Here is a 24,894-nt window from a genome sequence, read left to right on the forward strand (position 1 = left end):
AGAGTCCAGAATTCTACTACTCCATGCCTGAAGGAGTGCTTTCTGATGAGCATCATCTTTGAACATCTTTGCTCGAAACTTTCAACTTCAGGTCACATTACGGCATCAGTTCACCTCAACCAGAGGCAAATTGAGGAAGTCCTGCCTATATACTGTTAGTCAAACACTTATAGTACTAATGTGCAATCAATATACATTGAATGCACACTGCACTCATCGGAAAGATGAATCTTTTACTTAATCCTTCAATTCTAATCCTGAAAAGTAAAGAAATAGCTAACAGCTGACTAAACTGTTCTGAAGCAAGTCAAAAGTAATTCATGGGATCCATTGGAAAAAGGATGTGGTTGAGAAGGAATTCATCCTCAGTACAGCTCCAAGAATAGAATAAGCAGAGAGATGATGCCCAGAGGCAGCCAAGCTTATAGACTACTTTAGCAAATTGGATCTGTTATAAACAATAATAAACTGAATTGAAAGAGGTTTCATTCACTCAAGTAAAAGAAATGCTGTTTTCTCAGTGAGAAAGCGTCTATTGAACCACCACCACACTGCTGAGCAAGTTACCAGACAGCATTCCTGCAGTCCCCGTGGGAAGACAATATTGCAGAATACTTCAAATACCAGTTTGTGGCTTTGTTAGATTAAAATGCAACTGGATCCAACCTGTGCTCGTGTTGAACTTTCTCCATGTGGAACAAAAGTAGGGGGCTTTGAACAAAAGCTGTAATTTTTTACTCTGATACGCAAAAGATGTCGGGTTGTCTCTTGTACTCCCCCATTAAACAGCTTAGCAATCAAATAGTACAAATTGTGGAAAGTACAACACAATCTCATCCAAAAGATTTCTCTTTGTAATCAGAATGAAAACAGCTGTGTGTTTAATATAGAACACATCTATGCTGAGCTACAGGAGAGCCTTATTCTTCAATACTGGTGCTTGATGCATCAAGTCTCTCTAATCACGCAACCTACAGTCCTCTCTAAAGTCTATTCATTTTTGTACCTTTGTCATGCCTCCACATACTCTAGCCTTAGTCTGAATCCCACACCAGGGAAGTCCCCCTTGCGATCCAAAGTGAGGGTTAGCCCTGTGCTCTGAATCCTCAGATGACGTACCCCTCTGTCTGCGACTCAGAGTGATACACAACTGAGTGGGCAGATTATCCTCCTCTCTTCCCTTTAGCACGACCTGCTCTTCATCCCAGAACACCTAAACCACTTTTGTCTGTATCACAAGTGACTCCTCTGTGACTGCAAGCAGAAATAATGGAAAGAGATATCCCATCCTTGGGAGAGCAGGAAGTCCTGCAGGCTCATTGTGAAAGGCCAACAGAGGAGACAATGAGCAAGGCAACTACAAAGAGAAAAGTCCAAAGGCCATTGATGCAGCCTGCAAGGCTTTCAATAATTCACACGACCTAGTGATTGAATATGCCATCAAACGTGTCTCCTACCACATGCAGATGCTCCTGACTGAAACACGTTCCCCATCCCTCACCTATTGACAACCCCTGTCAATCTGGACAGAGTCCCAGCATCCAAACGTTGCCCTATTCAGCTCACACTCTGATCACAGTCCCACTCCTCACCATCTATATGCACTGCAGGCTGTTACTGGGTCAGTCACATTATTAAAGACTCACTAATGCACTTCCTTCTCCCTTATGGGACCGCCTGGCACACTATCGGCAGCAAATTGGTTAGGGATGACTGAAGAAGGAAATAATGTTATTTATAGGGAGAAGGTGGCTGTTGGAGAACACTGGGGTGCACGGAGTATCGGTGTGTGGAGATGAGAGGTGTCAGCACCTGCCATGATCTCCGTGATACAATAGTGAAGAATATTGCTGTTGTTGTTTTCACTGGCTTGGAGGTGTAGAACATGGGCTCACTATAGTGAAGATTGGCATTTATTCAACAGCCAGGAACGGCTTGGAGGCGTAGAACATGAGGCTCACTGTTATCTTCCATGCAAAGCCGTAGTGGTCCTAAGCCTATGGGATACGGTTGTTCTGCAGGATGTAAAATATTTCTCTGAATACCTCCTTGGAAAAAAGATGTTCTCGGGCATTGTTCCATGTTGAATGCACTTGAAAACATTCGTTATGAGATGTTTTTGTAAGAGAGTCAAGGGACTTGTGTAGGAGAGCAGTGCGGAGGTAAGACATCAGTCATCATCTTACTGAGTCATGGAGTAGGCTTGAGAGGCTGAATGATTGCTGCCTGCTTCCACTCTGTTTGGTTGCTGCGCAGCATTTGGAGATTGATCTTCCTGTCAGGAGTCCTCATTTCACAAACCTTTACCCCTCATACTTCTAGTTACTTGCTCTGCTGGCCCTCTCCAGAGCACTGAATGTCATGAGGACCAGTCCCTAATCCTGTGCCTTGGAGCTTTTTGACTAGATATGAAAGGTGAGGGCATAATCCACTCTCCTGCCACACCAGTCCCTGCAGACTCCTGAAACTGTGGCCGGTTCTCTGCACTGAAAGCTCAGCACTGATCCGGCAGGTTATCAATGTTCCCTTTGAATGGTGTGGCAATCATCCTGCTGCTAAGTGCGATATTCCCCATGCATACTTAACACATGTCTTTGATTTTGATGTCAAAGTCCAATCTCACTAAGTCATCTGCGATCCCAGGGGACAAGCGTGGTCCAATCCGGAAGCGTGAGCTTTACTTTAGGACTGGATTCTGATTATGTTTCTGCCTGCCTGCTCTGTAGCCCCTGAATCCTCAGTTGCATCACCACCCTCACCAATGTGGAGATCAATGATACAAGCAGACATCAAAGGGCTGCCTTCAGGCCAAACCAGACAGCTACCAATTGCTCAGGGGCTGAACAAGAATGGAAGGTCATTAGGTGGAGGTTATTGCGGGGTCACACTGGAAGAGAGACTGCAGGAATATACATATCAGGGCATCAGATCTGCAAAAATCTACCATGGATAAAATATGAATGACAAAGACGGAGGCTGATAGCACTGCAAATATTACTATATTTGGAAATTGATGTATATACAGGCTTATACAAGTTCGAGAGCATTATATTATTATAGAGAGAGGGTACAATCTATAAAGCTACCCTACTGAAAGACTGGCATTTATTCAGCTATGGAACTTCCTGCCAGCATGGGCCACTGACAAACGCAATAAATACAAATATTTTTGCAGACGCACGGAGATCATCTAATTCTTGTTTGCACAGTAGCAGAGCTGCGGACATGTAAATGTCGTGATCCATTGACGGTCTGCAAGGCAGAACAAGGTTTGCCCTCAAAACCAGCAGAGGTTACAATCTGGGCCCCATGCTCACTCATCTGTCAAAAACTGAATGTGTCTGAGTTCAGCGGATTCGTTTTATTGGGACACACCGGGACCAGTAGATTTTGTCCCAGTTATGTGTCCACCACAATTAACTGAAGTTTCATGGAAATAGTAAAAAGGAATAAAAAAGCCAAACTACCATTTAACTGAGTAACAAACTATGTACTTAAATGAACAAATTAGAATACTATTAACAACACTACACTACTATAAAAGTGTATATTAGTTCCTAATAGTTATCACTGGAGTGTACACTGCCATGTTCTTTAGGTTGCCTGTAAATGAACAAGACCAGTGCAGACACCTACTGCTGATAATGACTGCTTCCTATGATGCTTTTAATGATTGCATCATCCATATCTTCATTTTCATTGTAACGTTCAAGATGATTGTTGGTACCTTCAAATTCTTCGTAGTTTCTAACTTGTTGAAGTAGTAAAGTCATTTCCTTTTCATTCCCAGCTGTTCTGGCATCTCCAAGCCTAAATGTTTGAAACTGCAGTGAGCAAATCAGTTCTGAATTGTCTTTCTGTTTATTTCTTGCCAAATATCAGTGAAAGTAATCACTGCTTTTGAACACAATCACACATAAGTGATACTGTTTAAAATCTGTTTGCTCTAGGCGCAGTGTGGTGTCTAACGACCACACAAGTGCATGCGACTGATGTTGGTTAGAAACGAGTCCTGATGAAAGGTCTCAGCCCAAAACGTCGACTGTTTACTCTTTCCTATAGATGCTGCCTGGCCTGCTGAGTTCCTCCAGCATTTTGTGTGTGTTGCTTGGATTTCCAGCACCTACAGATTTTCTCGTTTCTAGTTAGAAACTGTTCAGCAACAGACTCCGAACCCAGTTAAGCAGCACAGTGTCCCAAATAAACAGAGGGAATCCTGGCTATTTTCTCAATTAGTTTTTGTTCAAGAGTTGTCCCAAAAAAGGGGCTGCCTCGATTAACCGATGGCCAAATTAAATGTAATCCACTGTATCACTGACACTCAAAAATATATAAAATCAATGAAATAATTAAAATATGTTTTGCTTTTTAATAATTTTTGTAAGTGAACTAAAGCAACACTAATAAATGATTTTAACAGAATTAAAGCAATTCAGAAATTCACCTTTGACCCTTGCAGCCATTTTTCTCCATTCAAATGGATATAGAAAGTGTTCTCATATCAGATCTACCCTGATAGCTCAGCTTCTCCAGCACAGCTCCCCCACATAATTGCTGGGAGACCGCGACCATACACCACCTGTTATGCAGTCGGAAGAAGATCTGGCTGAGAACTGTTGGTGTTCCCTGTAAGTTCATGGCCAAAATTATTTGAGAGAAGATTTAGCAAGTATGAGCAAGGCCTAGTGCAGTCAGGAACAATAAAGGGGAAACAGGGTGCAATTGCACTCAAGTTAGATTAAAGAGAGAGAATAACTAACATAAAGAACAAGTAATTAAAGTGCACTCAGCTCTTAAATCATTTCATAAATTCTCTGTAAACACAATGCTTTACAGGTGAAACAAAGTTCATGAAATTGTATAATCCAGCCAAACATTTGCAAAGTGAGCAAGTTGGATGTTCAGGGTACGTTCATCTGCTTATGGAGAAAGACTGCCTTCAGCAGTGGGTGGAAACAACCTAACAGTAACACAGGTCAATATTACCACATGTAGGCCACGCTGATTGTCCCTGCCCGCTGCCCTTTCACTCAATATGATCATGACTGATTTGCCAAAGCCCTCAACTCCTCTTTTGTGCCAGTTCCATGCAACGTTCAATTTCCCGATCTTTACATGTCCCCTCTTCTTTAGACACCCCCATGATCTAGAACTGGTACCCTCTGCACTCGTGAGCTCCAGAATTCCAAAACTGTACCAAAATAAATGGTTGTGCAACTTAGTTTTAAATGGTAGGTGCCTTATGTCCCTTTGCTCAGGATTCTTCTTCTGTGTAAACGTCCAGCACCCATCTTGCCCTGCCTCCCTACGGTGATACGTCTCACTACAGTTGCTCCCTCATTCTTCAAAATTTCAGAGGATACAAATCCAACTCCCTTCACCACTCATGAAAGGACAATCCTCCCATCTCAGGTATTAGCCTAGACTTCATTTCAGCTCGATCATCCTGCCATATTTGGGAAGCTCTTGAGGGCAACGTGCAGACTGCGAAAAAGGGTTGCAGAAACTGCACCACGTAGAATGTGTTTCAACTCTCACAACGTGATGAAGTGTTGTTGTCTTGTTAAGCATTCTGTCTGGCTGACAACAGCTATCTGGGTTGATTTGATCATTTGTCCTTCCCTTCATGTTAATGTTATCCGAGCTGTGCCTCACTCACAAGCCTTGCTGCTGCTGCAGGCAGCCAGCAGGGTTTTTACAGGATGAATAGGCTCACGTTGGCCTGGCAGGTTCAGAAGCTGGAGAGGGATGGGCCCCTGCCGAGCAGACGGATTGCCTCACCATGGGCTCAATTCAGCAACTGTTCCAGCTTTCACAAAAAGCTGTGGAAGAGCTGGCCAGTTACACCATTTGTCAATATTTCCTTTGCAACTATCCAATATCCATTTCACTTCTGAAAGTTGCTCTTCAAACATTATTAGAGCAGCCCCTTAGTACAAAACAATTTCACTGTATCCATCAATATTTCCTCTTTTCAATCTGGCTCTTATGCAAATTGTCATAAAGCTGTGGTTACAGATGCCAGGATAGGACATGCCTGAGGCGGGAGGGGGCAAAGAGGACCCTCGGGAGTATGACATCCCCACATCTCTCCCCCAATAATAATAATGAGGCATTCAATATATTGGCATAATTTGCATTTGTTTAATGTGCATTCCAAAAGTTATTTAAAATTACTACAAAATTCCTGATGCAATGGAAGCTGCCTTCCCTCTCACTATTATCAATTCCATTAAAACAGTTCTTAGCAACACACACAAAATGCCGGAGGAACTCAACAGGTCAGGCAGCATCTATAGAGAGGAATACATAGTCAATGTTTCAGGCCGAGACCCTTCTTCTGGGCTGAGAAAGAAGGGGGAAGATGCCAGATTTAAAAAGGTGGGGGAGGCACAAGAGGCTAGCTGGAAGGTGATAAGTGAAGCCCGATGGGTGGAAAAGGTCAACGGCTGGAGAAGAGGGAATCTGATAGGAGAGGAGAGTGGACCATAGGAGAAGGGGAAGGGGGAGGGGATCTGGGGGAAGCAATAGGCAGGTGAGAAGTGGAAGGTCAGAGTGGGGAATAGAGGAAGGAGGAGGAAATTTGTTCACTGAAAGGAGAAATCAATATTCATGCCATCAGGTTGGAGTATACCCAGATGGAATATAAGATGTTGCTCCTCCACCCTGGGCATGGACCGGCACATCAGAACGAAATGGGAATTGGAATTAAATGCTTATCCACCGGGAAGTCCTGCTTGTGGCAGATGGTGTGAAGGTGATTGATGGACGTGTCTTAGAGGAGGCCGCATCGGGAGTACCGGGCACAATAGTCAACCCTGGCAGATCCGCTGGTGAAGTGTCTGCTTGCCTGGAAGGCTGTTTGGGGCCTGAATGGACGTGAAGGAGCAGGTTATGGGCAAGTGTTGCACTTAATTCACAGTGCCTAGAGAGGGGTTAATGGGGAGGGATGAAAGGACAAGGGAATCGCTGAGGGAGTGATCCCTGATTAAAGCGGGAGAGGGGATGATGAAGTTATGTTTAGTGGGAGGATCTCTTTGGAGGTGGCAGAGGCTGCGGAGAATGCTGTGTTGAATGTTGAGGCTGAGGTGCCGGGTAAGGACAACTGGGACTCTATCACTATTAAAGCGGCGGGAAGATGTGGAGAGCGCAGATGTACGGGAAATGAAGGAGATACAGGTGGGGCAGCATCAATAGTAGAGGGAGGGAAACCCTGTTCTTTATAGAAGGAGGATGTCTCTGATGACCTGGAATGGAAAGCCACATCTTGGGAACAGATGGGGCGGAGACAAAGGAACTGAGAAAAGAGAGTAGCATTTTTACAGGAGATAGAGTGGGAGGAGGTATAGTCGAGATAGCCATGGGAATCAGTAGATTTATAAAAGATATCGGTTAACAGTTTGTCTCCGAAGATGGAGACAGAGAGATAAAGAGCGGGGAGGGAAATGTCAGAGATCTGCCAAGTGAATTAATGGGCAGGGTGGAAGTTAGAGGCATGTTGGTGAAATTGACAGGCTCAGCACGGGTGTATGAAGTGGCAGCAGTGCAGTCATCAATGTAGCGGAGGAAGAGTTGGGGAGTATAAGCGGGTAAGGTTTGAACAGAGACTCTGCTACACAGCTGATGAAGAGTTAGGCATATGCTGGGCTCATGTGAGTGCCCATGGCTGGCTACCCCCCCGAGTCTGGAGAAAGTGCGAGGAGCCAAAGGAGAACTTGATCAGGCTGAGGACCAGTTCTGCCAGACGGAGGAGGGTGATGGAAAGGGGATTGGTTGGTTCCTTTGTCAAGAAAGAAGCTGAGGGCTTTGAGGCCTTCTTGTTAGGAGATAGGTGTGTATAGGGACTGAATATCCATGGTGAAGATGAAGCGGTCAGGGAATTGAAAGAAACTGAGGAGATCGGGGCATGAGAAGTGTCACGGATCTGGGTGGAAGGGACTGAGCCAAGGGGGAATGGAATAGATTCAAGATCTGAAGACACGAGTTCAGTGGGGCAGGACCAGGCAGAGAAAATAGCCCTACCCGGACAGTCCGGTTTGTGGATCTGGAGTAAGAGGTAGAAGTGAGCAGAGCAGGGTGAGGAAACTTTGAGTTTGGAGGAAGGGGTTGGGAGTTATCTAGAGTGGATGAAGTCAGTGAGAGTGTCACTTCTTAATTTTGAATGATCAAGTGCCTCCTCAGTCAGCTGTTCATGTTGTCTTCATACTGTATGTAACAAGTGAGGAATGTATAACTTCCTTCATCATGTGCACACATTAGTCATTAAGCTATGTTATTAGATACCTCTACACCTGCTTGTTAATGCAAATATCGAATCGGCCAATCATGTGGCAGCAACTCAGTGCATAAAAGCATGCAGTGATGGTCAAGCAGTTCAGTTGTTGTTCAGACCAAACATGAGAATGGGGAGGAAATGTGATCTAAGTGACTCTGACCATGGAATGATTGTTGGTGCCAGATGGGGTGGTTTGAGTATCTCAGAAACTGCAGATCTCCTGGGATTCTCACACACAACAGTCTCTAGAGTTTACAGAGAAGGGTGCCAAAAATAAAAAAAAACATCCAGTGAGTGGCAGTTCTGTGGGTGAAAATGCCTTGTTAATGAGAGAAGTCGGAGGAGAATGGCCAGACTGGATCAAGCTGACAGGAAGGTGACAGTAACTCATACAACTCTGTGTTACAATAGTGGTGTGCAGAAGAGCGTCTCTGAACACACAACATGAAGTGGATGGGCTACAGCAGCAGACGACCATGAATAATACGTCAGTGGCCACTTTATTAGGTACAGGAGGTGTTTATTAAACTGGCCACTAAGTATATATGTCTGTGTGTGACTTCTAGAAGCTTGCCTGTTCGTGTCTTTGTTTGTGTCTGTTCATGTGCGTGTCCGTGTGTCTGTGTTCCTGTGTGTCTGTGTTCCTATTTGTATGTGTGTGACCGAATATGCCTTTATTTACTTGTATGTCTGTGTGTGACTGGTACTGTACATGGCTCCCTTCCCTGTGTTCTGCTCTTTTTGAGCCACTGTCCACAGATGGCATCCAACTTGCTGAAAGTCTCTGGTATTTCCTGTTTTGGTTTCAATAATTCTTTGTTGGCTTTGTTGAAATTGGCTGTCTTCCCTGTCTATAACTGATACTGGGAAGGCCAAGAGGATTGACAGCCCAGGTCTGTCCCATGTTGGTCAGTGGGTAGCAGCTCTGCTAATACCAGCACACTCGATCAATACACGTGAGCTTTACCAGTAGTCATGATCCAATGAATATTGTCATTCCTCTGACTGGAGTCTGAAATCTGTATATTATATTCAGTCTTTAAACATCCAAGGGACTTGGGGTTAAGGCCAAGTGGACAATAAGATAAAACTTGACAGTTTAGTTTTGATTTTTCTTTTTATCTTTGCTTGAAGTGAATATAAGATTATCTTAGTTCCTCCACACTCTTTTCCACATTCGGTCTCTTCAGTTCTTTTACATAATTGATAGTAGTTTCTATGTTACTGGTCCAGAGGACGTGCATTCAGATTGTGCGAGGCTGGTGTAGGAATGTAAATACCCATTTTAAAAGCAAGCGCATCTCAATAAAGGTGAGCATGACACAGTTAAACTGACATTAAAAACTGAACTGGTTCAGCCCGTCCTTAAGAAGACGCTACCTTGGCTGTTTATATAGACTTGGTACCACCTGAAACAGATTCAGTCTTATTTGTGGATCAGAAGCAAGATTCACCATAAAATGCTTGAAATGCTCAGCAGATCCAAGAAGAGAGAAACAAATATGATGCTTCAGGCCAATTGAATCATCTCTGATAAAAGGTCATCTCTGGTTTTCTCTTTCTTTAAAAGTTTACTGGTTCACAAAAAAAAGATGGCGAGGATCTCATGGCCAGGCTTCCTCTTTCCTTTTCATGTTTCCGGTTCCCCCTGAGGAGAAATGAAATGGAGCTGGGTCAGGTGAGCTTTGGAGTGCTGCACTGAGGGATCAACTGCTTCCTTTTGAAATGAGTTTTCATCACTGAGCTGTAGCTATAATTCTAGCTCCCCACACTCTCTCCTCCTGCTGCCAGTAAGAAAGGGGCATAACTGGGACAAAATTCCTGACCACAGGCTACCCAGCAGTTGACCTGGTTGAAGACTAGCCGGGCTCCAGCCTAATTCTGCACCTATATCTTATGGTCTTATTGTCTTATTGCATTGACCAGTGCTGTATCTGAGGTGTTACCGACTGGATGTGACACCTGACCTGGAAACAAAAGATCATCCAACACAAACGTGCAGAGGGATTCTCTGTACGCTTCTGGTTGATGTTTATCATCTAACATTATCTGATCATTTACTTCATTGCTTTTCCTGGCTTGCTCCTGAATGGAAAATGGCTGTTACATTAACTTGTGTTACAACAGGGCTGGCATTTCCACAGCATTTGCAAATTTACCCTTGCTCTTTCTAATCTGTGGCTTTGGTGCCCAACAACCAAAATCCTTTATTTCACATGCAGTGCATCTAGACTTCTGGAACATGAAGTGTGTATAAAATAGTTAAATTAAATAAGAAGTGCAAATTTTTTTTAACAAGGTAGTGAGGTAATTGTCATGGGTTCAATGTCCATTCAGAAATCTGATGGCAGAGGGGACGAAGCTGTTCCTGAATCATTGAGTGTGTGCCTTCAGACTCCTGTACCACCTCCTTGATGGTAGCAATGGGACAGGGCATGTCCTGAGTGATGGGGGTCCTTAATGATGGAGGCCACATTTTGAGACCTTGCTCCTCGAAGATGCGGTGCATACTACGGAGGATAGTGCCCATAATGGAGCTTACTGAGACATACTAACATTAAAGTTCTAAGTTTAAAGCAGCTTATTATCAGATAAACGCAAGGGCTTTTTGACATCAATCAGCTTCCATTGGATTATTTACACTCAGCATGAAAGCAAAATAAGCAATTAGATGCATGGCTTGATATGTTGCATGTGTGAAGGAGCTCAAGGGATGAAGGGAACTCACCATCTCTATTTCAGATTTGATTGTGATTTTGTTGCAAGCACTTAAGAGGGCAGACAGGGCCTATGTTTAATCTCATCCGAGGACCGTCACCTTCAGCTGTAAACAAGAACCACACAAGAAGTAATGAATTTGTTTTCCCAGAAGCTGTCCATACTGTTGATTGTGATGGGGAACATGTCATTGATGAGGTCTCTGGAAAGAGGGCACCGGGAACACCTTTTCTGTCGTTCTCAAATTTTGCTTCTCACGGAGCTATAGAATCTTGCAACGTGGGAAGAGACCCTTTGGCACAACTCATCCATGTCATGTCTGTTGCCCAGAGAGCCCACATTTGACCCATAGCCCCTATTTACCAAGATAGCTTTCAAACATTACTAATGTGCCTGACTCAACTAATACTTCTTGCAGCTCATTCCCCGTTCAGTTTTGAAATTTGCTCCAAAAGCCAGAATAGTTCTGCTTTTCAAGCCGCAACCACACAATCAGCAGGTATTACTGCAGTGGGCTTCTTGTGAGGTTATTACCACTTTGCTACTGAAGGCACAAGAGTGCAGACGCTAGAATCTGGAGAAAAAACAATCTGCTGGCGGAATTCAGCAGGTCGAGCAGCATCTGTAGGAGAAGAGGAATTGTGGACACTTCAATTTCAAGTTTCAGTTTAATTGTCATTCAAATATACACTCGAATTCAGCCAAAACGAAACACCATTCCTCTGGGCCAAGGTGCAAAACACAGAGCCCACAGTCACACACAGCACATATAATTACAGAAAAACTGTTGCAAAATAAAAATTAGAATTAGCATAATATTACACAAGTCCCTGAGCATCGTGGCCTGTAGGTTGTTTCTGCAAGAGCAAGCCCGCAGCAGTTCCTCATATTGCACAGTGTAGCCACAGATGAAGGCAATCCAGTTTGTCTCCCGTTGAGTGAGCACTGGAGGGCAGCAGCAACAGGAGTGGCCAGCCTCCGACCAGTGCGGCATCCAGCGGCACACAGCCAGCTCTGGCATCCCCCTTTCTCGGCAGCCGCAACGGGCAAGTCCAGGGCATGAATGAGGGCCTGGTCCACAACATTACCACGGCTACGCAGCTCCCCTGCCATCGATCTATCCAATGAACCAATGAATCAGACTCACAGTATTATATATTACCAATGTCCAACAGGGTCTTGCAATCACAACAAAAATGTCCAGGATAATCACCTACACAGTCCATTAGATTGTGCCCTGCAGACAGCCTCTGACGCATTTATTATCCAGGGAAGGCTTGTAACTGGATAATTTTGCTCCATATCATGTCCTCTCTCTCTGCAACTTAAAACACTCTAGTCACAGTACAAACCTTGGAACTACCAACCCACACATGGGACCTTTCTGGTTTTAATGAAGGATCTTGAACACAACATGTCAGTCCTGCTGCTCTCCCCATCTATACTGTCTGACTTGCTGAGTATCTTCTGTTGTGTTCAGTCAAACTCGGTTATTCTGCAGTTAACAAAGAACTGTTTTTAAGACCTGTGAGGTTGAGAATGTCGCCACTGATGAATTTAGTGAGTTCCACTTGTGTTTATGTCTCCAGGGAGGCTTACACCAAATATAAGGAATAAAATTCCCACTTAAAATGTGGTAGTGAATTCCTTAACAGGCAATAAGATGCTCAGAAATTTACATAAAAATCACTCTGGTTAGTTCTCAACAGCACATGTTACTATTGACAAAGTTGTGTGATTGATTTTCTACTGTGCATGGAGCTACATTCTGTCTAGCATGAGAGCTGACTAATGGACTGATCCAGTAATACCCAGAGGTAATGAGATCTGAATCATCCTCGGAATGCACTTGGGGAAAATATATCAAAGCATGTCATAAAATTACTAATGTACCTGCGAAAATATACCAATATCTACTGTGCAAGTAAAAAATAAAAGCTCCACCTTTCACCTCTAGCACTTCCCAATAGGCAAAACAAAAAGGCAATTCACCTCTTCTCTCCAACATACGAACCTGTCTGTACTGCACAGGGCATTAAATTCTGGTGGAGCATCCTACAAAAAGATATAGGGCAAAGAGCAGATTGAATTCATCCATCTTTAACTTTGCAGTGTGCAATGGATTGCAGACGTCAACAGTATCGCCAGTGAAGTTTGATGCCATGAAGGGACAGAGGTTCATTTAGTTGAGCTACTGCCCCACAACACCAGTGACCCGGATTCAAACTTAATCTCGAGTGCTGTCTATCTGGAGTTTGCACCTTCATCCTGTGATCACATGGTTTTCCTCTTAAAGCCCTGATTTCCTCTCAAGTCCTAAGGATGCGGTTATTTGCCCACTCTGAATTGCCCTTAGTGTGCAGGTGTGTGGCCGAATTGTTGAAAACGTAGGTGGAATAGGTTACAGGGAATGGGATAGATGGGATTGCTGTGAGTTGACGTTGAGTCAATGAGTCAAATAGACTCCTTCCATGTTGTAGGAAAACATGGAAATACAACCTCTGCTGCAACTTCCAGAACAGCAAGCCCATTATAAATGAAGCTACCCAGCAGAGTCATGGTTTCAAATGTTCAAATCTTCTTTGCAATGTCTTTGTAGTTTTCATTTTCAACTTGACAGTCAAATTCCTGACACCTGTAACTACATTGCATTTCTTCCTCCAACAGCAAAGCCTGGAGACCAACCTGGCCAGTCTAATCAAGAGGAATAATGAGCTGGAAACACTAATGGGTCGACTAATCCAGACTTGTCAGCATGTAGAGGTGAGTTCCTTCTGCAATAACATCCAGGAATATGTGGGTGAAGTGGGGCTCTTAGTAAAGTCTGTATTGATGGAACTTCAAAGCATGCATATTCCTATTATTACATGCGCTATATCACAAGGAATTAATAGCTTTGTTTTTTCATAATGATGAGGCAAACAAATATTTTAAGCTTTTTAGAATTCCACGAGGGAATATGGAGCAGGCAGGAAATGTCAGGTTCATGTATTTCTTAACAAGTATTAAAGAGTCAGCTTAGAGTTATCACAATTGGGAATTTCTTCTAATTTATGCTATGTTAGTTTGTGATGCTTATTACCAAACAAATATGGTACATTTTCCACATGATTAAACTGGAAAGGGTGCAAAAAAACGTTTAAGAGGACATTACAAGTTCTTTTGGTTACTGAGACTGGATAAGCTGAGACATTTTTCCATGGAGCAAAGGCTGACGGGTGACCTTGTAGATTTTATAAAATGAGAGGCAGGGACAGGGTGAAGAATCACAGTGTATTCACCAAGTTGGGGGGGGGAATGCATGTGGGGAAAAACTAGGGGGGATTGGTTTAAAGTGAGCATTAAAGATTTAAGTGGGACCTGAGGGGAATCATTTTCACACAGGTGTAGTGTGTGTGCATATAGAACAAGCTCCCAGAGGAAGTGGCAGAGGTGGGTACGGTTGTGTATTTAATATTTCAATAATATTTGAGTAATTTTGTGTACATTGGTTGATTACATGTTCTTCATTTAAATAATTAATTATGGGTTATATGTAAAATATGTTAATTGCATACGACACCACACTAACCTGTGATACGTGCACACCTCGCTTAAAAGTAAATGCAAACTAGACACATATTCCCGGACTCAGTAACCTTCCTTGAATTAATTTAATGTTTAGAAGTTACAAAACATAACATTGGCAATGAGGTACTTTTTAAAACAAACTCCGAGATGGCTATCAACTTGTTAAAGTGGAGCAAGGCGTTTGTACTAAAACAAAATGCTGCGAGGATTGGTCAAGTTTAAAAGAAACAGCCCAGCACATGGAGAGATGGTTGAGTTTAAAACAAAAGCAGCCAGCACATGTCCTTCAGAAGGGAAGACATTATCAAGTTTTTTTAAAGAAAACTCAGAAAACAGAAGAATTCAGGGTTCATAAAGAGTGAATACTGTCTGATGATAATAATTTAAAAAGTAGAAATAGCTGGCTACAACAAAAAGATTGATGAGTTCAAGTACACAGTGGGCAATTGGCACATGTATACTGAACTATTGAAACAGTATTTTGAAGCAAATGTAATAACCAACGAGAAGTGAGTGCCAATCTTGCTAAGTACATTGGGTTTAAATGCATACAGTTTGCTTTGAAGTTTGAGGCTCCAGCCAAACTACCAGAAATTAGATTTGTTGCTATTGTAAAAGTGATACAGAAACACTTAGAACCAAAGTGTTCCATGGTTGCAGAACAGTTTGGGTTTCAGAAACGGAATCAAAAAGAAGGAGAGTCCATTTCAGCTCACGTGGCTGAATTGAAGAGGTTGTCCGAGCGTTGTCAGTTCAGTGATGGGCTTAATGATACGCTGAGAGATTGTTTAGTTTGTGGAATCTTATAAGAAAGCATTCAAAAACATCTCCTAACTGAAGCACAACTTACATTTAAAAAAAGCTGTTGAAATATAAGTGTAAGCAGCATTCAGAGATGTAGCTGAGTTGCAGTCAGAAATGAAAGCTAGTATCTTTAAAATTGCAATGTCTAAACAGAAACTGGCCTGGCTGAACAAACTGTCACCGCTGTGGCAAGGGCTCACATACACCAGACCAATATGGGTCTGCCAGGATCTGTGGTGACTTTAAGGTTACTACCAATCCAGTACGAGAAGTAAATTAATACCCTCTGCTAGGAGAGAGGATATCCTTGCAAACCTTTCTGGAGGAAAACACTTTTCACCAAAGTGGACTAAACTGAGGCCTACTTGCAGGTGGAGATGGAAAAAGAGTCCAAAACGTTTCACACCATAAACACTCATCAAGTGCTTTATCGATATAATAGGCTTATTTTTGGAGTGACATCTGCGCCTGCACTCTGGCATCCATGTGAGTCTCCTGGGTGTAGTTGATAAGGAAGCAGTGGCCTGAAACTCTGACTAGTGGTCTGAGATAGATCGGCAGATGGAGCAGCCTGCCATGCTCTGTGTAGGATGCCAACTTGTCCAGAAGATGCCAAGAGCAGCACCTCTTCATCCCTGGGAATGGCTTGCATTGTCCTGGCAGAGGGTTCACATGGATTTTGTTGAATATTAATGGGCACAACGTTCTTGGTAGTTCCCAACAGCCTCCACTACAGTCTTGCACCCTGTTGATGTGTTGAGAAACGTCTTCGCTAGAACTGGTGTTCCAGAATACTTAGTTAGTGACAATGGAGCACAGTTTGCAGGGAAGCAGTTTCAATCATTCCTAAAAATGAGTGGAATAAGGCATATATATGTATATATATGTTTTGAAGTTACATAATATAACAACTTTAAAAAGACATTTGGACAGTAACATGGATAGGAAAGACTTAGAGTATTGTGGGCCAAACATGGGCAAATGGGATGAGCTCAGTTAGGCAAGTGGATCATCATGGACAAGTTAGGCAGTAGGCCCTGTTTTCTGTTTAATTTATCTATCCACTTTCCAATGTGAAAGAGGAGTATGTGATGTAATATTTCAATGTATTATTTTCTTTTGTGTTCTCTCATTTTTATTTTCCATAGTAGATTTTAAATTTATAATATAAATTCCAAACCATCAAGAGGTAAGTTTTTTACACAGTGAATGGTGAGTGCATGGGACACTCTGCCAGGGGTGGTGGTAGAGGCAGGTACATGAGGGACATTTGAGAAACTCTTAGATAGGTACATGGATGAAAAAAAAATGGAGGGCTATGTAGGAGGAAGGGTTTGATTGATCTTCGATTAGGTTAAAAGATCAGCACTACATTGTGGGCCAACAAGCCTGCACTGTGCTATAATGTTCTATCTTTGATGTTCAATCAAAATAAAAACTCGATTGTGCTTATACTAGAAATTCCTTGAGTTCACGTTTCACTCCGCACTTTCCCATTATCTTTCTCCATCTGTACAGTTTAATTTGGCCTCTCAGACTCGCTCCATTACTCAGTAGGATCTGGCCAAATCTAATTTTGACTTCAGTTTCTCTTTCCTGCTCGTTCCCCTTAACTTTTAACTCGGTTATAAAATCTGTCCATCTCACGCTTTAATATATTCATAGCTTCCGCCTCCACATCTCTCAGGGTCAGAGAATTCCAAAGGTTCATGACCCCATCAGGGAAGAAGTTCCTTATGTGTCGTAAGTGGACATCGTTTTACTTTGAAACCCAGGTTGTAAATTACTCCTTGAGGGAAAACATCCTCTCAGCATTTACAGTTCTGTGCAAAAGCCTTAGGCACACACACATATATATATATATATATAGCTAGGGTACTCAAGACTTTTGCACAGTACTCTATTTGTCAAAGTGGAGTGGTGAGTCAGCTTGTAAATCTGGTGGGAGCCAAGGATGTTGGGAATGGCAAGGGTGGAGTGCCGTGGGAGGGGTGTCGAACAGATGGCAGAGAAAGAGTACTGGGGCATGTGTGCAGACACACCCAGCACTGAGACACCAGGCAATGTCATTTGACTCCAAAAAAAACGGTTTATTGATCATTACAGAATGTCTGTCTGGTGCTTCCCACTCCCTCCCCTCTTCCTCCCCCATTTTCCATGATTCCCCTCTCCCTGCCTTCCCACTCTCAGTCCACAATAAAGAGCCATATCAGAATAGGTTTATCATCACTCATATTTATGTGACGAAATTTGTCTTTTTCTTTGCAGTAGCAGTACAATGCAATGCATAGATCTACTACAGTACGGTGCAAAAGTCTTAGGCACCCTAGCTATATATATGTGTGCCTAAGAGTTGCACAGTCTTGTCAAGACCCTGCAGTATCTTATACGTTGTATACGATCATCTTTCAATCTTCTCATCCCTACCGAGAGTAAGTCTGAACTGCTCAACCAGCCTTCATCCTAGGAATCAACGCAGTGACGTTTTTCTGCACTGCATCTGTTGTACTTTACCTCTGAAGGAAAGAAGGAGCAAAGATTATACCCAGTACTCCAGGTGCAGTATCAAGCAAGCCCTGCACAGTGTCACCAGTGCTTACTGACCTTCATGCTCCAAACCCTTGCAACAAAGGGTCAAAATTCCTTTTGCTTTCCTCATTCCTTTCCAGACCTGCAAGCTCACCCTCTCTTTTAGTACATGAGAACACCCAGATCCCAGATTTATTTTTGTCGTGTCTCCAGCTTTGCTCCTCTTTGTCTCTGTCCTTCCAGCCAAACCAGATAAACCTGCTTCACGCTTAAAGCATTTGATTGTTTATTTATTCTAAAACTTCAACTCTCTTTCAAATTGTAATGTTTCACCTTCCATAATCTCACCTCCCTGCCTCTCCTGTGTCTGCTGTCTGATTTCTGGCTTAACCTGATCAGGCAGTTGTGCTTCTTTCCACTGTTTCCTGATTCAGCAAATTTCTGCAGACTTAATGGTGCTCTAGGTAGATTCCAAGCAACCATTCTGCAGAAATTGAAAGTCAGTGTCCTGATCCTTTTTCTGTTTTTACAACTTTACCCCCTCAAGGTTCCATTTATTCTCTGACTTGGAGCATCTGCTCCTCTTTGTTATCTTCCTCAGTGGGGAATTGCCCAGTATTGATCAGACCTACAGTAAAATCTGCAGTGACTTCTCTAGCCAGCCTGTTCATTTTCTATCTACGAATGTGGTAACCTGTGACATAAAGGCCATCTGTCAATACTCTGAATAAATAGGTCTGAACACGTCATCTGAGAATGCCCACCCAACTTTATGAACAGGCTCAAGTTTCAGTAACAAAAACTGAAACTATGAGAAGCAGGACTAGCAGCATCTGTGAAATGTTCAGATCAAACACTCTCCATTAGAATTGGGAGAGGGAGAACAAGTTTGTTTTGAGTTTTAGATACAGACAGGAAGGATTGGTCAGGACAAAAGAGTATCTCTGATCAGGTGGGACCATGGTTGCCGTGGTAATAATCTATTGATGAGGTTAGCTGGTGATAGGTTAATGATGGCGCTTAGAGAATTATGTCATGTGCAGTAATTCTGTGCTAAAAGTTCACTTGAATTGGTTACCAGCTGGAAGCTGGTGAATAATGCACAATTGGTTTATATATATAATGTCCTTGTACCTTGTGTGGCAGTTAATAAAAGCAGCAAAGAAACTTATTTCTGATGTCCAGAGCTACACTTGCCAAAAAATTCAATGGCACAGCCCCATCATTTTCAGTAAATTGAATATACATCTTCAAGGAGCGGAGCCTGAAGAAGGCAGCGTCCATCATGAAGGATCCCCACCACTCAGGACATGTCCCCTTCTCACTGTTACCATCGGGAAGGAGGTACAGAAACCTGAAGGCACACACTCAGTGATTCAGGAACAGCTTCTTCCCCTCTGCCATCCGATTCCTAGATGGACATTGAACCCATGAACACCACCTCACTACTTTTTGTATATCTGTTATTTTGCACTGCTTAACTATTTAATAGACACACACATATATACTTAATGTCACTCAGTTCTTTCTCTATATATCATATATTTCACTGTAAAGTTAACATATTTTGCGATAAGTGCTGATGGTATTAAATCTGATTCTGATTGAACATCCATTTAGAGAGGAATACATCACATTCACAAGGATTTCCTAATGAAATCTATATTTCCTTATGAAATAAAAGGTGGATGTTCAACCATCACAGAGCAATCTATTTCCCCACCAATGACCTTGTTTACCCCTGTTCTACACATCCCAAATTCTACTACTTACCCATATACTGGGGGATATTTACAGAAGCCCCTTCACCTCCAGGCCCACGTAAACTTGGGATGTGGGTGAGAACGGGAGCACCCAGGGAAGCCCACACAGTCACAAGGAGAATCTGCAAACTCCACACAAACAGGACTAGAGATCAGGATTTTGAGACAGCAGCTCTTCCAAGTGTACCACCAAGCCATCCCTGAGCTAGTCAAATCATGACTTCCACGTGCAGAGCATCGATATTCCTGATAGAGCAGAGTGGGGACCAAGGACACAAATTCCTGTATGTACCTGTTGTAGTTCATTCTCTGGATAATATGGTCTTAATCTCTCACCTTCAAGCTTGATGAACACACCCAATTTCAGGTAAACCTTTCATCAGACTGCTGGAAAATGATGCTAGAGAGGCAGTAATGGGGGACAAAGAAATGGCAGATGAACTTAGTAAGTATTTTGTGTTAGTCTTCATTATGGAGGGCACCAGTAGAATGCCAGAATTTCGAGAGTGTTGGGGGCAGAAGCTGCTATTACTAAGGAGAAGGTGCTTGAGAAGCTGAAAAGTCACCTGGACCAGGCAGACTACACCCCAGGGTTCTGAAAGAGGTGGCTGAAGAGATTTGTGGAGGCATAACTAGTGGTCTTTCAGGAATCACTAGCTTCCGGAGGACTGGAAAATTGCAAATGCCACTCCACTATTTAAGCGAGGGAGGAAAAAGACAAGAAATTGTAGGCCAATTAGCTTAAATTCAGTGGTTGGGAAGATGTTGAGGTCTATTATTAAGGTTTCGGGGTACTTGGAGGCACATGATAAAATAGGCCAAGGTCAGCATGGTTTCCATAAGGGGAAATCTTGCCTGACAAATCTGTTGGAATTCTTTGAGAAAGTAACAAACAGGATAGACAAAGGGGAATCAGTAGAGGCTCTGTACTTGAATTTTCAAAAGGCCTTTGACAAGGTGCCTCGTCAAAAAAGACTGCTAAACAAGATGAGAGCCCATCGTGTCACAGGAAAGGTACCAGCATGGATGGAAGATTGGCTGACTGGCAGGAGGCAGTTACAGGGGGCCTTTCCTGGTTCACTACCACTGACTATTGGTGTTCCACAGGCGTCTGTGTCGGAACTGCTTCTTTACACATTATACGGTATGTCAATAACTTGGACTACGGAATTGATGACTTTGTGGCCAAGTTCGTGGACGATACAAAGATGGGTGGAGGGGCTGGTAGTGTAGAGGAAGAAGAGAGGATGTAGAAGGACTTAAACAGGTTAAGAGAATAGGCAAAGAAGTGGCAGATGGAATATAGTGTTGGGAAGTGTATGGTTAAGCACTTAGGTAGAAGAAATAAAAGCATAGACTATTTTTTAAGTGGAGAGACACTTCAGGGATCAAAGATGCAAATACTTTTGAGTCTTTGTACTCGATTCCCAAAAGGTTAACCAGTAGGTTCAGTTAGTGGTGAGGAAGGTAAATACAATGTTAGCATTCATTTCAAGAAGTCTACATGATGAAAACAAGGATGGAATGCTGAGGCTTTATAAAGCACTGGTGAGGCTTCACTGGAGTATTTTAAGCAGCCTTGGGCCCTTTATTGAAGAAGGAATGTGCTAGCTTTGGAGAGGGACTAGAACAGGTTCATGAGAATGGTCATGGGAATGAAAGGGTTAATGTATAAGGAGTGTTAGTGTCTGGGCCTATACTCCCTGGAGTTTGGAAGGGGATCTCACTGAAACCTGTCAAGTATTGAAAGGCCTAGATAGAGTGAATGTGGAGAGGATGAGGATGGAGAGGATGTGAGGGAGTCTAGGACCAGAGGGCACAGCTTCAAAATGGAAGGATGTCACTTTAGAACAGAGATAAGGAAGAATCTCTTTAGCCAGAGGGGAGTGAATCTGTGGAACTCATTGCCACAGAAAGTTTTGGAGGCCAAGTCATTGGGTGTATTTAAAGTGGAGGTTGATATCTTCTTGATTTGTAAGGGTGCAAAGGTTATGAGGAGAAGGCAGGAGAATGGGGTTGAGAGGGATAATAAATCAGCCATGATGGAATAGTGAGCAGAATCGATGGGCTGAATGGCCTAATTACTGTTCCTGTGTCCTTTGGTTTTTCCGTCTGCCATCACTGTCTTTCATCATTTTAGCCTAGTTTTTATCTTAGTCTGATGTGCTAGGCATGTCTGTTAGCAACGCATTACACAGACAAATCAGCATAACCTGACTGCTACATTGACACGTTTAATTTCACCCTATCAGAGATATTTCCTTTGTCCTACCCATCCACCCCCACCTTTTGCGCTGCTGGAAACTTACTTGCTTTCTCTCTATCTCAGTCCTGAGAGTGTTCAGCCTGAAATACTAACTGGCTCTCCTTCCACACGTGCTGCCTGACCAGCTGGATATTCCCAGCACTCTATTTGGTTTTATTTCTGAGGCCAGTCGGGGTATGGGAGGGAAGATTCTTTGGTCAGAGAGCAGTGGTGGTTGAGTCCTCCACTGGAGCTTGACATCAGCATCTCTACCGGGCTGATACCTCTGTTCTTGTGTGTGGGGTTTGTTCAAGCTCATTACTTGCTGAAAGCACCTTAAGGTTGCCAAGAGTCTGCACTGTAAACGGCAATCCAAGGTAGTTTTCTGTTACTGTAGAACTTTAGGACTTTGTTTTAGTTGGGCGATTGTGTCCAGTTGAGTAAGAAACATCCCTCTCAAAACAGGACTGTTGGCAGGCCTAAGTGGGGGTACATCCTGCTCAGGACAGGGAGAACCCCACCATGAGTGAGGCAGCACTTGCAGGAATGGGGTTGTTGGGAGCAGAAGCACCTAAAGAATTCCACAGCCTGAAATTAAACGTGGAGAGGAGGCAGCACTAAGTTAAGAATAAGGATCTTTCATGGGCCTGCAGCTTCTTTGGAATAACTCTAAATTTGTGGCACAACTTAACCGTTGTTAATAGTCAGTGTATTGACATATTCCTAACATCTGGAAATCTGTCCTGGCCTTCCTTTAGATTGCAGCGTACATTCTCAGCAGTTCCCCATATTGGCCCTGATATTTATTCCAAAAAAATCCTGTAATTATATAGCTTGATGTCACACCCATTTATCCACTGCCAAAGGTACGATGAATAAAACAAGTTCCATTGCAAGTAATTCCTGCTGGAGTTTGATTACACTCTTTGAGATAAGAAATGTGATTCCTTCCTGATATTATTTTTATCCCTCAGCTGAAGAAGGAAAGTGTCATTTCTGCCTTTATAACTACTTTATCAGCTCAAGATGCTGTCTTCAGTAATCCTTTAATATGTAAATCAAGGTCTTCAATACCTTCATGCAGCAGTACAGCATGGGATGAGGTCCGCTGGCCCATGATATCTGTGCTGTCTGTGATGCCACATGATCGACTGTAATGTCCACCAATTCCATGCTTGTTCAAATGCCTGTTTAAATCCCTTCCAAATGTTTGTATTGTTTTTGCTTCTACCACTTGCCCAGGCAGCATGTTCCAGCACCTACCTCTATATAAATACATTTGTCTCATACATCACCTTTATATGTTCCCTTCTCACCTAAATCTATATTCTCTAGTACTTTCCCACTTTGGGAAAAGGGCTCCCAACTATCTATCCCATCTTGAATGTTATGCACTTCTGTCAGGTCCCTTCTCAGTCGCCAGCACTCCAGAGCAAACAATCCAAGTTTGTTCAACCTCCTGTAGCTAATCCTCTCTAATCCAGGCACTATTCTGGTGATTCTCTTCTGCACCCTCCTCAAAGAATCCACATTCTTCCTGATCAGCCCACAGCACTCCAAATGTGGCCTGATCAAAGTCTTACACTGACTTACTATTTTTAATCTCAGCACCACAGCTGATGAAGACAGGCATGCTGTACTCCTTCTTTGCCACCCTGTTTGTTTTGCTACTTTTAAAGAAAAATGGATTAACTTCCCAAGATCATCTATACATTAGTATTCCTATAGTTCCTACTTTTTACTGTATTCTTTCCTCTTACATATGACTTCAAATTGCAACACTTCACACTTGTCTGGATTAAATTCCATCTGCCATTTCTCTGCCCGTGTTTCCAACCGATCTGAATCCTTTGACAGCCTTCCTCACTATTGACAACTCTATCCCCCACCATCCGCAACAAGTGGGACTTCCCCGTGGCCAAACATTTTAATTCCAATTCCCATTCCCATTTCGACATGTCAGTCTGTGGCCTTCCCTTGTGCCAAAATGAGGCCATCCTTAGGATGGAGGAGCAACATCTTATATTCCGTCTGGGTGCCCTCCAATCTGATGGCATGAATATTGGTTTCTCCTTCCTGTAAACAAATCTCCACCCTGCCCTTTCCTCTATTCTCCACTCAGACCTTTTATTTCCTCTCACCTGTCTATTACTTCCCCCTGGGTCCCTTCCTCTTTCCCTTTCTGCTATGGTCCACACACATATCTCCATCTGATTCCTTCTTCTCTGACCCTTGACCTTTCCCACCCACCTGGCTTCATCTATCACCTTCCAGCTAGCCTCTTTCCCCTCCCCTCACCTTTTTATTCAGCATCTTCCCACTTCTTTCTCAGTCCTGAAGAAGGACTTGGGCCTGAAACTTCGACAATGCATTCATTTCCGTAGCTGCTGCCTGACCTGAGTTCACCCAGCATTTTGTGTGTGTTGCTTTGGATTTGCAGTATCTGAAGACTTTCTCACGTTTGCAATTTTTGTTTTGTCTGCAAACTTGCTTATTAGCCCACCTCCATTTTCATTTGAATAATTTGTATGTATATTATATATCAAACAACCAAAGTCTGTTCACCGAATCCTGTGGAATATCAGTGATCACAGACTTCCATTCAGAGAAACATCCCTCTATCACTACCCCCTGTCTGCTGTGGCTTAGTCAACCACAATATCCTTTGACCTCCATGGTGCTTTGGACCTATTGATGTCAGCTTTCATTCTCATGAAAAGATGTTGGCGCTGAGTTCTTGTTATTCCATTTTTGAATCATTCTCGCCTGTCAAGTAGCTGCACCCAATCCACTTTTGCCAGGTTCTGATTTACCATATTAAAATCAGCCTTTCTCCAATTCAGGACAATAATTTGGGACCTCTCTTTGCTCTACATTATAACTAACTTGAAATTTACAGCTATGGTCACGATTGCAAAATGTCCTTTCACAGACAGTCCCACTGTTTGTCTGGCTACATTTCCAAAGATTAACCTTGGTACTGCACCTTC

At 43.0% G+C, this 24,894-nt stretch overlaps 1 protein-coding gene across 5 annotated transcripts in view; it reads left to right on the forward strand.

The window, feature by feature from the left end:
• The window catches only part of LOC140199144 (E3 ubiquitin-protein ligase Midline-1), a 406,538-nt gene that overhangs the window by 331,911 nt on the left and 49,733 nt on the right, over positions 1-24,894 (forward strand). For all 5 annotated transcript variants that reach the window (XM_072260743.1, XM_072260742.1, XM_072260741.1 and 2 more), the window contains exon 3: positions 13,661-13,756. In XM_072260743.1, the coding sequence (XP_072116844.1) occupies positions 13,661-13,756 (96 nt within the window). The remainder of the gene's footprint in view (positions 1-13,660; positions 13,757-24,894) is intronic.

Source organism: Mobula birostris, chromosome 6, assembly GCF_030028105.1.
Source record: "Mobula birostris isolate sMobBir1 chromosome 6, sMobBir1.hap1, whole genome shotgun sequence".
NCBI classification, from domain to species: domain Eukaryota; kingdom Metazoa; phylum Chordata; class Chondrichthyes; order Myliobatiformes; family Myliobatidae; genus Mobula; species Mobula birostris.